Source organism: Rhipicephalus sanguineus, chromosome 4 (genome assembly GCF_013339695.2).
Source record: "Rhipicephalus sanguineus isolate Rsan-2018 chromosome 4, BIME_Rsan_1.4, whole genome shotgun sequence".
Classification (NCBI taxonomy): Eukaryota; Metazoa; Arthropoda; class Arachnida; order Ixodida; family Ixodidae; genus Rhipicephalus; species Rhipicephalus sanguineus.
The window spans coordinates 68,110,526-68,126,860 of record NC_051179.1 but is presented as its reverse complement, the minus strand read 5'-3'; the positions used below and the strand labels follow the sequence as shown (position 1 = coordinate 68,126,860).

At 45.6% G+C, this 16,335-nt stretch overlaps 1 protein-coding gene across 2 annotated transcripts in view; it reads right to left on the bottom strand.

The window, feature by feature from the left end:
* LOC119388803 (uncharacterized) overlaps window positions 1-15,795 on the bottom strand; it is a 180,348-nt gene extending 164,553 nt beyond the window's left edge. Inside the window, exons 1-7 of one of the 2 annotated variants that reach the window (XM_049414686.1) lie at window positions 15,678-15,795; window positions 12,326-12,351; window positions 10,142-10,233; window positions 9,244-9,335; window positions 8,090-8,114; window positions 4,458-4,538; window positions 3,386-3,429 (exon numbers count right to left, since the gene is read on the bottom strand). In XM_049414686.1, the coding sequence (XP_049270643.1) occupies window positions 3,386-3,429; window positions 4,458-4,538; window positions 8,090-8,114; window positions 9,244-9,335; window positions 10,142-10,233; window positions 12,326-12,351; window positions 15,678-15,763 (446 nt within the window). In that variant the 5' untranslated portion in view covers window positions 15,764-15,795. The remainder of the gene's footprint in view (window positions 1-3,385; window positions 3,430-4,457; window positions 4,539-8,089; window positions 8,115-9,243; window positions 9,336-10,141; window positions 10,234-12,325; window positions 12,352-15,677) is intronic. The other variant, XM_049414687.1, reaches the window with a different exon arrangement.
* Window positions 15,796-16,335: the final 540 nt, after the last annotated feature.

Below are 16,335 nucleotides of genomic sequence, written 5' to 3'. Positions count from 1 at the left end.
AGGATGCCAGGTAAATATTAGGAACGAACAACTCCGGTATACTGAAACGTAGAACAAAACAGTGGACCTCCAATAAATATTTGCCATGTGACAATAGTGTTAAGATTGAGCCCCATTTCGACAACGCATGGCTTTGATTTTGCAATTTGTCGCATTTTATATGGTACCGTTCGTCAAGATGCAGTCATGCTATGCACTAACTCAGCTAAAACAAAAATGCATTTTAGGGGCGAAGCTCCTTTGGAAGCGGTCTGTCCCTCCTCTGTAGTATGTAGTAGTAGGTAGCCACCTCTAGTTCTTGGAGTGTTCACTAGATGGCGCTGTCGTAGCCACCTCTAGTTCTCAGAAAGATCCCTAGATAACGCGGAGGCACTCGCTACGTTGCAGATGCGTGCTCTAGTCCGTGTTTATTTGAAGATCTCCTCATGCGATCCCCAATGGCGAGCAGCCGCGCGTTATCGGCCGCGAGGCGCTAGAAGTCGTCACACTTTCGGTCAATATTAACAGCCACCTTGTGCTCTTTACACGCAATTTTAATGCATTTCCAGTTGAGTCTCGACTTTAATTATTATTTTCGGAACAGTAGAGATACCAATCTTAACAAAACAGGTGAAAACAAAAAATCGATAATTTTTGAAAAAACTCGTTTTTCGACCCGCATCTCCCCTTAATGTGATCGGACATTTCACGATAACCGCGATGCCCAAGACCTGTTGTGCGCCGTGGAGCAGATCAGTAAGTGCGAGGAAGTCAGACATCCACTTCGTTTCCTTCAAGCAGGACGTTCACTTCAAGCAGGATAACTTCAATGTAGAGCGCAAGGTGCTTCGACCGACAGCCGTGCCCACCATATTTTCATCTTATTTAGCGTACAAGCTACCCGCGCCCTCGTTGAAAGGTAGACCCCTTGTTCGTGTTTCGCCTGCTCCTTCCATATCGTACATCAACAAGATTAGCAAGACGAGTGTCAAAGCTCAAGAAAAGAAAATGTCAATCACTTGCGCTAAGAACTTGCTGAAAAAGAAAGCTTGGTCAGTGGAACGACTTCGAACGCGGACGGATACTCTGGACTGGACGACGGCCTACACAGCCCTGCCGTGGAAGACCGCTTTAAAACACGAGATTTAAAACCCAATAAACGTACAGTTCGGTGTGCAGCGCTGCGTGTCTTCCCGTCATTTCCTGTTCTGGCTTTTCATCTGCGCTTTTTCTTGAAGACGTGAGCACGCGCCAACTCGCCCAACTTGACATTTTTGAAGAATATATAGGCAAGACGTTTGCATTTACCGTTTTTCAGTAATGTAGTTCAATGGTAACAATTAATGTTTGAATCGGGTGTCGTTTAAAAATGGCACTGATTATTGCAAAGCAAAGTAGCAATACATCATATTTAGCAATTATATACGTGGCAGATATATGTCAGGATAGAGTATTTTGAAGAACAGAAAGTAAGGACGCATCTCTAGGAAAGCCCCCTTAATGAGGAAGTCGTCCACGCAGATAACAAAAGATAGAGCATTCAAACGACTGAGAACAACAACGAACAGCAGTGAACCATTTTTGTTCCCAGCAGAAGAAAAAAAAAAGTTTTACATTCATTCATCCATCCATCTTTGGCAACTGCGCTGTGCCACACGCTTGTCAGTGCCTTCACGGGAGAAAAACCTGCTCGTGTATAGTGGCAATAACAGCAACGAAAACCATTCTGGTATGCCATCTGGCGTGTCTTGCACATAAATAGCTGAAATTCAATCACAGGTCAACGTGAGGCGACTGTAATGACCACTAAAACGAATGCACGCAGTCGGCTGGCCGCCTGTGCGAGCGGGTTTTCTTTACCGCTGTGCAGCGCTGCGGCGGTGGGAGCAAGAACAAGCGCTCTCACGGGCGCAAAAGAGCGTTCGGCAGGCCGCACCTCTTTTTTAGACGTGAAGCGTCTTATAGCGGAGTACAGTGCGGTGGTGTGCGGCGTGACCACCCTTACTGCGCATGCGCAAGCTCTCTCCACACGCCTCCTCTCCCTCGCCACTTCCAATTTCCCCTCTCCACTCCCCCTCTGAAACGCGGGCTCCACATGCCGAAACGCTGCTTCGCATCGCCTCATGGTCCCCTTTAGCGGGAGATGGTGTGATTTTTTTATTTAGCGGCCGTGCATGGAGTAACAGTCGCGATTTCTTCCTGTGGGCTACTTTCGCTGAGCGTGACAGCCCATACTAGAGTTGTGTTTAGAAAAAAAAATCGCAGCATATCCACGGAGTGAATGATGATGAGTGGGCGAAGCTGCGGAGGTTCATCGGTAAACCGTGAATCTTCCGTGAATTCTGCCCAGTACATCATCACCGACGTGAGATCGGGCGCGTTTATACTAAAGGTTCGATGAGCTATGACGACTTGCAGCTCACTTTAATTTTACGTGTACGCTGTGAATTTTCATTGTTTAGAAAACCATTGCTTTAGAAAACATCTGGCGTCTTTCGTTAAGCAGCTGGCGTCTTTTCGTTTTGCTTTAGAAACATCTGGCGTTCTTTCGTTTTGCTTTTAGAAAACAGCTGGCGTCTTTCATTGGTTTATTTCATCAATCAACGGCGTTTTGAACAAAATTTTTATTGTTTAATCACGCACAGGAGAAATCTCACCAGGCACTACCTTGGAGGTAAACAATGGCTGCTAATAGGAATGAGAGACAGAAGAAGTCGGCTTTTAGTTAACGCGCACGCTGCGAATTTTTTATTGTTCAACAACGCACAGGAAAAATCTCCCACCGGCACCACCTTGGAGGTCAAGATCTGGTACTAGCGTTACGACTGGTTACGCACTACTACTACTACTACTACTACGACGACGACTACGAGGGACGAACGGATGCCGCCTTAAGGAGCTTCGCCCCCAATAATCAATACAATTTAGAGTAATTTCTGTTCTACTCTTTAAAGGACAGCTGTATTTAACTGTTCCAACGGTAAGAATGTCCAAAACATAACATCTGAAAGGCAGTGCCGCCGATGGAGTCAAATACACGGCGCCACGCCTCGCTTTAGTCATCCTGAAAAGCCTCCGTGCTTGATCTGGTTGAATTTCAGAGTTCGGCTGCCAGTCCAAATGGCTTTATTTTTAAACGTACACTGTATCAAGTAAGCAAAAAAAAATTAGGCTTACATTTTGTCTTTTAAGCAAACGTCTACGATATAAAGCAGAAGCTTCGAATGATGCCGTTTACATGTTCGTTACATGTTTGTCAAGGGATCAGGTTCAACCGAGGACGATTAAAAATTTTTTTTTTACTTCATCAAAGCAAGCAATTCGTAAGTAGGTTGTTCATGCGAGTCACTTGATCATCATAGCACCAATGCAAGCGAAAACATACACACGAGTGCTTAAAGCTTACCTCTGGGTCTTGTCGAAGGCGGTCGAGATCTCTTGGAACGTTTTCTGAAATGAGGCACAGCGAAGGAATGTTGTTTCTTCTTTTGTCGTAGCGATGCGTTAACGATGTCGGTCCTCATAAGCGCTTAGGTAACGTAATGCACATCAAAACGTTTGAATGTATTGTTAGAAATTGCATTACGCCATAACGGCCAAAGAAACGACATCGCGCATGTGAATTAATCAACAAAGAGGTCGACAGCTGTTAAAGGGAAGCTGAAGCACTTAAAAAAAAATTGACTTTGGAGTGTGTAATCATAGTTTGATACCTGTTGAATTCGAAAACCAATGTAAGAGTTCACAGAAGTGAACGCAAATTACATTTCTTGGCAAAAAACAGCAGCTGCAGCCGCAGGGCTTTTTGAGATTCTGTGCGAACGCGGTGACGTCATCTTCAATGTGCGCGTCATCTGCAACATCAAAGCATGGCCTTCGCGATCAGTTTCACCTACGCGCGCAGCCGGAACTAGTCATGGAGGCCACGATTGGAGATACGACAATGCCTCGCGGCTCCCCGACTATGACGCAGTTCCGGTTAGTTTTCACGCCCACACTTTCGTCGGGTTCGCGTGGGCGGAGCAAGACGAACTTTTCTTTCGCGTATTTTAAAGCTCTTGCCCCTACAACAGCGGAACAAATTACGACATCGTCGACAATAATGTTGGTCCTTGTTAACAACAGTTTATTGAATTCTAAAACCACTTCAGCTTCCCTTTAAAGTCAAACAAATTTAGCTTGGAATTTTGCTGCCGTGAGCAGCAGCAGCTTAGTCGAGATGTTGTACGTCCTCAGGACAAACTTTTTTTTCGAGGGGGTATGTGTTACTGAAATAAAAAAAAACAGTTTCGAAAAGGCAAATTGTTCAAAGAAGTTGCCTAGACGCGGGAATACAGGCTCATAATAAAGTACTAAAAGGAGCAAAAGCGGCGCGCGCGATGTATATATACTGACACCGAGCTGCACGCATCACGTATTTAGAGCATACAAACACTGATGTTCACAACAAAAGCAACAACAACAAAGCAACTCCTCACCGAAACTCGCATGTTCAGCTTCATCATCCGGGGCACGTCGTCGACCTTGAGCTTAAACCTGCCGTAGGTATGCTTCCCAACCTGCAAGGTTGTTGATAGAGAAAACTTAAGAAAACAAGAAAAATACAAATAAACAAAAAGACAAACAATACACTTAGCCTTTCTCTATTAGTTACAAACGAGTTTGAGCGAAAGCAATCGCGCGGGATTCTAAACCAACTCGAATCAATGGTCAATGACTTGCAATGGCCTAACGAAACAATGGTTCGAAAAAAAATTCACCGACGATTACGATAATACCTAATGTGAACCTGAGTTTTAGGTTTTGGCTTTCCGCAAGGTATCGACCACGCCATAAATAATTTTTAAATGCGAAGCATTTCTTAGCGAACCTCTGGCACTTTGAGCGTATCTATCTATCTATCTATCTATCTATCTATCTATCTATCTATCTATCTATCTATCTATCTACGTATCTATCTATCTATCTATCTACGTATCTATCTATCTATCTATCTACGTATCTATCTATCTATCTATCTACGTATCTATCTATCTATCTATCTACGTATCTATCTATCTATCTATCTACGTATCTATCTATCTATCTATCTACGTATCTATCTACCTATCTATCTACGTATCTACGTATCTATCTATCTATCTATCTATCTATCTATCTATCTATCTATCTATCTATCTATCTATCTATCTATCTATCTATCTATCTATCTATCTATCTATCTATCTATCTATCTACGTATCTACGTATCTATCTATCTATCTACGTATCTATCTACCTACCTATCTATCTAGCCGCCTACGTCTGGGTGCTCTCATGATCGCCTCCTTAACTTGGTGTAGACCAAAATTTGCATGGGAGGGTAAGAAGATTTGACGAATATGATTCCCGGGTCATGACATGAATAACGTTGAAATCCTGTCGCGTACGTCGTCAAACCCTTTCCACTGGACACGTGTGGCACATACCCGTTTACCACGGGCCGCGGTGTACGGGTATGCGCCACAGGTGATTGACAGTTTATATCTACCCAGGAACGGCGAGAACAGACATTGGGAACCTAAATGCTAGAGCGTTAAGAAAAACCAACATCGGCAGCGTTGACTCAACGAATGGAAAGAATGAAAATTAGGATCCCAGCAGGAATCGAACCCAAGCATTCTGCGTGGCAATCAGGCAATCTACCACTGAGCCACGCCAGGTCTATAAACTGGTTTGGAAAAACCGCCTACGCAGGCGTAAAATCGGTGCAACGTCAATTGTAGTTGTGGTGCTGGCTATCTAATTTTACAAGAAAGCAATAAACGCTACATGATGCTCCTACGATGTGTACTACGATACAGGCGTCATATCAGATTAACGTCTGTAGTTCCAGTGTTGGCTCCGCTTTTATAGCAGTCTAATAAACATTACGTTGGTATTCTTATGATTTAGCAAGCTATATTGAAGCATTGCTCGACCCCGGAGGAATACATTAACGAAAGTTACATATGATATCCACATCACCGCACCGTAAAGTGCACCTCGTCCGCCAGAACGACGCAGTGTCCTCTTCATTTCTTACGAGGCTGGGCGATGGCCTCATGCTGACCGAGGATGATGCCAGATTGATTGACAGCCGCTTTGTAGACTAGGCTACGTAGGCCACATACGCCCAGGTAGTCTACGAATACGACAGACACCATCCACTGATGTTGGTCTATGTAGCACTATCCAGGCCTACCAGCCTCGACGGCCTATACCTCACCAACGCGAAGGGTGGCTTCAGGTTCCGACATGTCGCCGGCTCTGTCGACAGACAATTTGTCGACGAAATGACCGAGGCATCCACGAATTCCAACAGCTCTACTATACCACATACTTCACTACACATGGACCCCTCGTCACCACGATCACGACTGGATCCTATAACAAGTCATGACCAGCTGCTGGTGCTCACTGATCTCCGTGATGATGCCCTTGTTCAATAACTGTCAAGAACGTCTTGCACACATGCACAGGGGTTCGTGAAACGTGCGTGCGTTCTCGGGACACGCATAAGCACTACATATCAGCTTACCGCTTCTGGTACCCAACCGTAAACAACCTGTTATATAACGCATATGCGGCTCTTCAACATATATATGTGTGCGCATAAAATTTATACAAATCTTTAGCGTCATTTTGTAACGCGTCGCTCAGTAAAAAAAAAGTTACGACACAGTCACCTACCCGCCGCATGCTTCGCATAACACGGTGCGTGGGATCTGCCGAATTTTTGTGATGTAGGACAGCACCCACTGCGCCATTATGCGTCTTTCTCGGGATAAGTGAGGCACCCGCTACACATCTGTAAGGTATTATGTGCACTTTGTTGATGCTGCATGTGGCTGATGGCGATGAAGAATTATGGCTCAACCCATTGCAGCGGGTGGGAAGCAATAAACCACTCTCGTTGCTCAATTAGCATTGTGTGATGATTGGTTGTTATTTTAGGCCTCTGCGATCACCCGAGGGCTCACTTTCCGGTCGATCGCCGCTGACTCGCCGCCTCCACTCGAGCAACCCCTCTCCACAGGAGACGAACTGAGAACGTTCCATGGAATCACCTCCCATTATAAATCCCACCGTAAGGTCTATCCAGACGCAGCTAAAGAGCTGAACAAAAAGAGGAAATTATGTGGCGAAGATTGCAAATCGGGGTGTTTCCAAACACTCAAGTGTACAGCGAATGGCACCCGGAAGTGTTTAATTCCCGATGTGTGCACTGCAATAGCACTGCAGGTCTAAGGCACATGGTCCGGACCTGCCGCTCCTACAACGATCCAAGCAGAAACGTAGAATCTTGGGAGGCCTTATTACGCAGCCAAGATGCCAAAGAACAACGTAAAGTCATCGGTCTCGCCCTGACCCGCCGCCGAGTCCCTAGGGATTCCGGCCGACGGCTAGGGGGGATGAACGGGGGCAGAGGCTCTTCCCCCGTCATTCTCGACGGGTGTAAATAAATGTTATCTCTCTTCTGCCACGCTTTATTACATAGGTTATCGCGATTCCTTGCCCGACATGACGCCTGTATAGGGTCATTTTGCACACCAGCGTGGCTCTGTGGTAGAACACTCGATTGCCACGCATCGGTCCCAGGTTCAAATCCCATTCGAAACCGGGTATCTTTTTTCTTTTTAATTTTTCCCGTCTATCGGTTACGGCACCCACGGCTACGCCACTCAACGCAGGAACGGGCGTCTAAGAGAGCTGCGCTCTAAAAGCAACATGTAATAATACAGAGCAGGCTCCCACCTTCCAAGTTAATATATAGGTATGCTCGGACGCGAACCGTTTCGTGAACAAACTGTGACAGCGAAACTTAACGATCTTTCATGCGACACAAGAATTTCGTCAAATTGAAGAAATGACGTATGCACGTGTCAGCCCTTTGGCCAGAATCAGGTACGCATGAAAGAACCTCACGTGTATATGGGCCCTTATAATTTATCTGCAGGTTCTAGGCGTCTAAGCTCGAATTTTCTTTTTGTGTTAAAGTTTACGCGGTGTTTGTGGCTCAATTTCGTTTTGGTTTGAACAGTGTTGATGACAAATGTTACTGCGTGAAAACAGAAGTGCTGTCACTCACCTTTCCGTCGTCGGAACGGCGGAGGCTAAAATAAATGAGACAGAAAAGAAACCAGCAATTATTAATAACAAGAAGGAAGAAAAATATAACCAAGAAATATAACTTAGCTAAGCAGTTGCATTGGCTAGTTGGTGAGTCATGTTTAAGTATATATGTACAGTGCAATGGCCCCCACAGCAAAATAACATAGGCGCGGGTAGGCGCTGACTAGCAAGTTCAACTATAGTTGAGGTCATTATGCCTTCTTTTATCTAGTTCGTTCGAGATATTTATAACCTCCCTTTCACTTTGCATATAGTTCAATATTTCTGACAACAAATTTGTTTACCAAGTCAGCGATCTTCGGCGTGTCTTTTACCTCTATTATAGACATTGCGCTGTTTACTCTGAAATGACTCAACTGGAAGCATACGTTGAAGATCTTGTCTTCTGCGGTATGTGATGCAGGCGACTTACTTTTCGATTCAGTCACTCGTAATAAATAGGTAAAAAAAAAGACTGCCAGCTTTCATAATCCAATGTATCAATGCAGCGAACATTTATGTCGATGTCGACAGGGTGTTACTTTACCCGAAGCCTTCCGTTTCATCAATACTACGTAAATTGCGTCATCATGTGACATCACAACTTTATTCTCGCCGACTTCAGGCAGAACGAATAGGAACTGCTAACCTGTTTGGCCCCTTCAACACACTAAAAAAAGAGTAGGTGACTCCTGTCGGAAAGTCCTGACTTTCCACGTATATGACTCTCTAAAGAGTCACGTTAGCCCTCTTGTGGGTCTCACGACTCTCCAAAGAGAGTACAACGATGTCCAAAGAGAGGTGACGTGCATCTACAAAGAGTCATGTATGTGGCAAGTCAGGACGTTCCAAAAGGAGTCACATACTCCTTTTGTTTTCTTAGAGTGAAGCAAAGCGAATAATTTTGCATATATGAATGCAAAAAATATTTCGGAACAAATTAGCGGTGTCATTTGTAAATGCTGCAGATATCGCTACCATTCCGTAGCCCTTCTCCTCGCCCACCCTCCCCACCAAATACTGGCATCTCATTATCATAAAACCCTGATGCCGCTCGACCTAAAGTCCCTAGATTTTTCCCTCTAAAAATCTAAAAATTTTAGCTCGACCGATTGACATGGGCCCGCTTACCATCCTCGGAATGACTGCCCGAAGACGTAGAGCAGTGCTGTATAAAGCAGCAAATGCAACAGGAAACCGATCCAGGTGCAGCCAAGTACCACCTGCGAAAGGACAATGCGTCAGGTGGACGCGATAGGACGCTTTACATAGCCTATCGTATCATGTAGTAGGCATATCGTAGGCATAGCTGGCCTACATTGCTTTAGCAGGCCCTGAGTACAAGCGCAAAGCATGCGTTATATCCGCCAACATGTTTATCGCCAACGTTTATGCTCAAATGAAGAAAGAACACTGGAGGCATCTCTTCGTCCGGAGGTGCACATATAAACTGCAATCACTCTCTGACCTCTGCCAATCGATTTCTTCCTTGTGAGGCATCTAGTTACTGTACGTACAGGTCAGTACTTTGTCATCAATGCTGCTATTGAATTTTCATGATCTCGCTTGTTGCGGAGCATAAACCACTGGCCGCCATAGCGGATACAGTTCACAGAAGTGGTTGGTGCTTAGGCGTCTATCGAATCATGCGACAAAAAAATCTTACAAGCAACAGCCATCAGAGGCGTTCTTTTCATTCAAGCAAGCCTCGATCGAAAAAACACACGCAGGGCCGCACCCAGGAATTTTTTTTCGGTGGGAGTTTGTGAGTAGAACGGCTAACTTTGGCAACTGGTGGTCGCTGTGAAAGCGTGCAAGTATTTTAGTGTCACCCGAAAAGTTGAAGCATGAAAAAATTTCGGGGGGTGTCGGGACCCCCTCAGCCCCCCCCCCCCGCAGTTTTGGCCCTGAACACACGCAATTACGTTTGTGCACAAACAGACATCTACCGCAAACGTGACTACGCTTTCACCGGTACACTGTCTGAGTGATAACATTAATGAAGCACGTCTCACTTGGCGTCACTCACCGCGAGGAACCCTCCCGTGTGGTATGGCTTGTTCCAGCGTGCCAGCTTGAGGTAGCCGTAGTGCACCTCCTTCAGCCAGTCATCCACCCGCTCTGTTTGCAATAAGGATGGCGATAAAAAAAGGCAAAGCAGTGATCAGGAAGGAAGGAAGGAAGAAACAAGCGGAAAGACAGGGAGGTTAGCCAGTTCTTAGACCGGCTGGCTACCCTGTGCTGGGGGAAGGGGTAAGGGGGATAAAAGATGATAGAAGAGAGATGTTAGAAAAAAGGAGAGCCAGAAAAGGAAAAAGAAAAAGAGATGGGAAAAAAAGGAAACGAGAATATGTCACTTCTTAGAGTCTGTCTCTAAGACCAGTTGTCCGCAAGAAGCGCAATAATGCTTTTAAAGCCTTCTGTGCTGACGATGGACTCGGCCAGGGTCCCAAAACCCTTTGTTCCGACAAAGGGCGATTATCAAGTTTATCTAGCGCATTGGAAAGTTCTTGTCTTGGCGCACTGAAACGGGGACACTCACACAGAAGATGGGAGATCGTTTCTTCGCAGCTGCAGTAATTGCATGTGGAGTTGTTGGCCATTCCAATCAGACAGGAGTAGGCATTCGTGAAGGCCACGCCAAGCCACAGGCGGCACAGAAGCGTCTCCTCAGCTCGCGATATTCCTGACGGAAGACGGAGCTGGAGATTGGGATCCAAGCTGTGTAGACGAGCGTTGGTGAATTCAGCCGAGTTCCACTGGGCAAGTGTGAGTTCACGTGCCAGCGAACGAAGTCTTGTAGCTGCGTCGGTTCTGGAGAACGGTATATCTGCGTAGTGGTCACTGTCATGTGCAGATCGGGCGGCCTCATCCGCACGGTCGTTACCGTATATACCACAATGACCCGGTATCCACTGATACGCTATGTTGTGTTGTTTCTCGACTGCATGGTGGTGGAGAAGCCTTATAGCAGCGACTAACTGCTCATTAGGTCCATAACGAAATGGCGACATAAGACATTGAAAAGCTGCCTTGGAGTCAGAGAAGATGGACCAAGCTTGCGAAGGTTCTTCAATTACAAATTCTAGTGCTGCACGGATGGCGGCGAGTTCTGCGGTCGTTGATGATGTCAAATGCGTTGTTTTGAATTTTATGGTGATTGACTTCGCGGGAATAAATACTGCCCCTGCTGAGCTTTCAGAAGAGACAGAACCGTCCGTGTAAATGTGAAGGCGTCCGCTGTGTTTCTCGTGCAGGTACAGTAGTGTGGCTTGTTGTAGGGCTAAATATGACGACTGTTTCTTCTTTTGGATTCCGGGAATGGTGAGTAGGGCTTCGAGTGGGTGTAGACACCACAATGGTAACGGCGGTCTTTCTGCATGCTTGAAGGTCGAGGGAATCACTGTTCGATGTGATGCTACAGTACCGCTGAACGCAGAGTGCGGCCTAGATGTAGGAAGTGAGGCGAGGTGGTGCGACGGAATCTGTGCGAGCGATGCTTCAACTTTACACCGTTTTGTTCCTCGGTTTCATGCGCTACAGCCTACCTGTGCTTTGTAAAACCCGAAGAACGAACGTACGTGTCCTCCAGTCGCTTCAAGCTCAAGCACTGAAAATATGCCTTGGCCTTCCGAGATGCACATCTACAGCAGCGACTGTCGTCATCGCGCGTGACCATCCAATCACTACATACATACGCGTCGATGCTTTGAGAATGCACATCAGACATTTTGCAGTGATCAGAGATATGTACCATAGCAAGGAGCACGACATGCTGCTAATCTGAGAATGCTCTGACTGGAGCATTCTTTTCTGGAGGTGAACGACATAAAGGTCGACAAGACGTGATTGCAAATGCTTGCTGTAAAGATGTATTAAATATCGGCACGAAATAATGTAGCCTCTTAAGGAGACCTAAAAGCATACTGGCGCTGGAACACGGGCCTTTGAACGTAGTAATCGGTAGGTTAATTGAGGACGTTCGGAACAGTCGGGAACAGCTGCGAGTACTTGCAGCCCCGAAGATGACTAGGGAAGAAAGCACCTTCGCAACTGTTAACATATGATCGGTTAAAATTCAATCTCTATCATAACAGGCGGCGTCTATACGTTCGACTACGCCAGAATTATACTTTGTTTCCTATTGCACTTGTTTACGTTAGCACGATGCACTACGCCTAAACTAGAGTGATTGTATGAAGCATGTACTTACCATACTTGAGAAGAGTGTCACGGACGCTGAAAAAAAAAAACGATGCATCAGGATTGAAATGAAGGAGACAGGTGAGAATAAAGCTCGAGTCTGTTCCCCATAAAAAAAATCACAGCATATCCACGGGGTGAATGATGATGAGTGGGGCGAAGCTACGGAGGGAATCATCTGTAAACCGTGAAACTCTTCCGTGAAATGCGCCCAGTACATAATATGAAGAGTGTGAAACATCGTGTATATATTAAACATCAAACTTTTATTGTACTGTTGGTTTACGTGGTCCCTTCATTATCACTTGTGATCGGTGAAATGCAAGGAAGAAGTCCGCTCCCGAGCGAAAGAGCGCCAAGAGCGACCGCATTCCCCGCTCGCCCTGTGCGAATTAAAGGCAAGGCTAGAGGGAAGACAGGACGCGCGTTCCACGACGCGAGGTCGGTAGCATGCCCAACGAAAGCCAACGGAACGCGATCGTGCAAGTGCTCCGGCTTCGCATCGCCTCATGGTTCCATTTAGCGTCCCAAAACCAAACATATTGCTCAAGGTGTGCCTTGCGTTTTTCGTAGAAATAATTTCTTTATCATGTACATTAAGACGAAAAGTTGAAAGCTCACTAGAGTGTATCGCCCGCAAAGTATGTCTTTTAGTGTGATTTAACTCTCGTACGGCAGGGTCCTCGCGCCGTTGCCGGTCCACCTCGCCCGTTGACGATCGGGCGAGGTGGCTACATGCAAATACTACTATTACACTTTAAGAAAAACATCTGGCGTTCTTTCGTTCTGCTTTTACAAAACATCTGGCGTCTTTCGTTGGTTTATTTCATCAATCAACGGCGTTTTGAACAAAATTTTTATTGTTTAATCACGCACAGGAGAAATCTCACCAGGCACTACCTTGGAGGTAAACAATGGCTGCTAATGGCAATGAGAGACAGAAGAAGACGGCTTTTAGCTAACACTTACACTTCTACTTCTACTAACGTTTCCTACTGGAACATGCCAATGGCTGCTAATGGGGAATGAGAGAAAGAAGAATTCGGCTTTTAGTTAACGCGCACGCTGCGAATTTTTTATTGTTCAACAACGCACAGGAGAAATCTCCCACCGGCACCACCTTGGAGGTCAAAGCGTAAGACTTGTTACTCACTACTACGACCACGACGACTACGAGGGACGAACGGGTGCCGCCTTAAGGAGCTTCGCCCCTAAAATTAAAGCGTAGGTACACGGAGACTGCAGCAGAGACTCAAAGAACACAAACGCCGCGTTAGTATTGTCTAGTTCTCTGCTCTGGCGTCCATGTCCCTACGCCTCATTTTTTTTAACGGTCAAAGCATAGAAACTAGCTAAACTATCTGACAATTATATACTATTAAGGGCTGTATTTCGTTGAATATATAAACATGTCAGGAAAGTGGTACAGTCACTATAATGTTACTGTAACGGTATTGGAGAGCTGGGGAGAGAGATAAACTGAACCGCACCGTTTAAAGATGCACCGAATCAAAGGGAAAATAGGCATGGTAACAGGGCGGTCACATCTCAATAATGTCGAATGAAATGATTTCAAAAATTATTACTTTTGCTAAAACGCTCCCTACATGACGCCCTAAAACAGCTAGTAATTTAACTAAAACCAGAAACATAGCACGTTGGCGCACCCTGCAATCTAAACGAGACGTTTAGGCCACTTTAGACTTCTCTTGTGTTAGTAAAGCCTCATCAGCCTGACTATGCCCACTGCAGGGCAAAGGCCTCTCCCATGTGCCGCCAATCAACCCCATCCTGTGCTTGCTGGGGCCACGTTATACCGGCCAACTTCTTTATCTCGTTTGCCCACCTAACTTTCTGTCTTCAACTCGCGCGTTTGCCTTCTCTTGTAATCCAGTCAGTTACTCTCAATGACCAGAGGTGTATCTTGCCTACGAGCTACATGCCCTGCCCCATGCCCATGCCTCCTCTTCCCCCCTTTCCCCAACACAGGGTAGCCAGCCGATCTGAGAACTGGCTAACTGTTCTGTCCTTCCGTCTTTCTCTTGTTCTTGATTTCGACTAAGGTGTCCTTAACGCAATGTTAGTAAATTGGTTCCTCTTAATTTTAATCTCTGCGTTTTAATTTAATGTAATGTGATATGTCATTCAATATATACTATATCATGTTGAAATGCCTTAGCTGCTCTAGCGAGTACTGTTCTTATACTCTAATCGTGCTGATATGTCTGAAATTTATAGTTTTTTAAAAGTTTGACTTGCTCACTATAAGTCTGCTTCACTGAAGTAGAGGGGCGAGGATTGTAATACCGACTCTTTAAGCATCTTACGTATCAGGTTTTCTTTTTCTTTCGCAGATAATGCCTTTTCTGGTCTCTACTACCCACTCTCTGCTAAGGGGTATCATGATTACCGACCAAAGACATGGGCTGATCTCGAAGGCATTAAAATTCTATCACATCGGCTCATTATGTCATGTGACTGACTGCCGTATTCTCTTGCACACTACCCGCACTTGTTATCACTGCACAATGTTGGCAAAAATATTGCTAACGTTTTTCTTGCTCGGTTATAAACACCAATATTGTTTTTCCATACGAACTCAAACCAATGACTGTGTTGGAAACCAAACGTTTTGAATATGACCTCTTCCAAGGCAGCCTCCACTCACACTTCATAACACCCGGACGTAATGCCCGATCATTTATGACGAGCAAGACATGAAAGTAATAAACAAAACAAAGAAATGAAATGTAAGAAAAGAGACAAAATGACAGATGTAAGAAACGAACACAGTTGCATAATTCAAGGTTCGATGCAGCGGCAAATACTTTAAAAATAATCTTAAAAATGCGACATCGTCTTAATGCAATCGAGTGATCTGTCTACAGTATCTTCTTAGGGCGAAAGCCTTACATGTCTCATCAAACGCGAATAGTTACCGTCAGCATGAATGAGTGATGCGAAAAAAACAATATAATGACGTCACAGGACGCCAGAATTTGACATCGCATGGATGTCACAGAAGGTAACGTCATCGCAATACGTCGTTGCGTGGTTAAAGGTGGACCGATTTCGGAGGCGCTGAACCGCGTGAGTCGCAGAAAGCTTCCAATACCTGTGCACAACGTGGTTCTGCAGTGGCTCCGATCCCGGAGGCCATGCACAGCCACGTCGGGTGCAGAGAGCTTTCAGGAGGAGGGAGGGTAATCAATACAGTCGAATGAGAAGGAAAAAAAAAAAGATTACTTTTGCCTTCGAATCGTCGTTGGCAAGTGCTTAAGGAAGCGTGTGACTTTTTCCTTGCACAGTTCGATGGACATCATCTGGAAATCGATTCGAATAAAGCCGAGGAAACAACTCACAAGGAGAAGGAAAATGGCGGATCCGGCTCGGCGGCTCTCATCTCTTCCAGCTCTCTTCTCCTAGCAAGCGCCGCTTTCAACAGCATGCGCCTCTGCTTGATGCGTCGCTGAAACTGTAACGCCTCGGGCGGCGACACGTCTCTGGTGAAGGTGATACCGGAGACCTGGTACGACGTGCTGGGCTGCTGGCCGTCCGTGTTGTCGCTGGCACTCTGTGCTACGTCGGCTGATCCAGAACTGCCGGGAGAGGGAATGAGAGGAAAAAAGGAAGGGTCCAACATTTGTGAAGTAACTCTGCGAACGTTCTATTGGAAAACAGTGTAGTAGAGCAAAGTTCGAAAAAAAAAAGAAGCGAAAGGGAACAAGGAGATCAAAGAAAGACGGGCGCTACACTGGCAACTGTTTATTCAGAAGGAAGGCTTCCTATATATACACATACACGTGCATGCGCAGACGCGTAGAAAACTAGGGGCCAGTCAGGCAAGACACGTGTCACCACCCTCAAACAGTCAACAATCTCATTTCAGCGTCATAGCGCGTAATAATAAACACCAACTCTCCTAAGAAGAAGTGGTCCTGAAGTTCTATTGCAAAGTGCACTTCTGCAAGCGAACTGTTCATTGTCGCGTTTATCTTTTTTTATTTGTTTCAGTTCGCG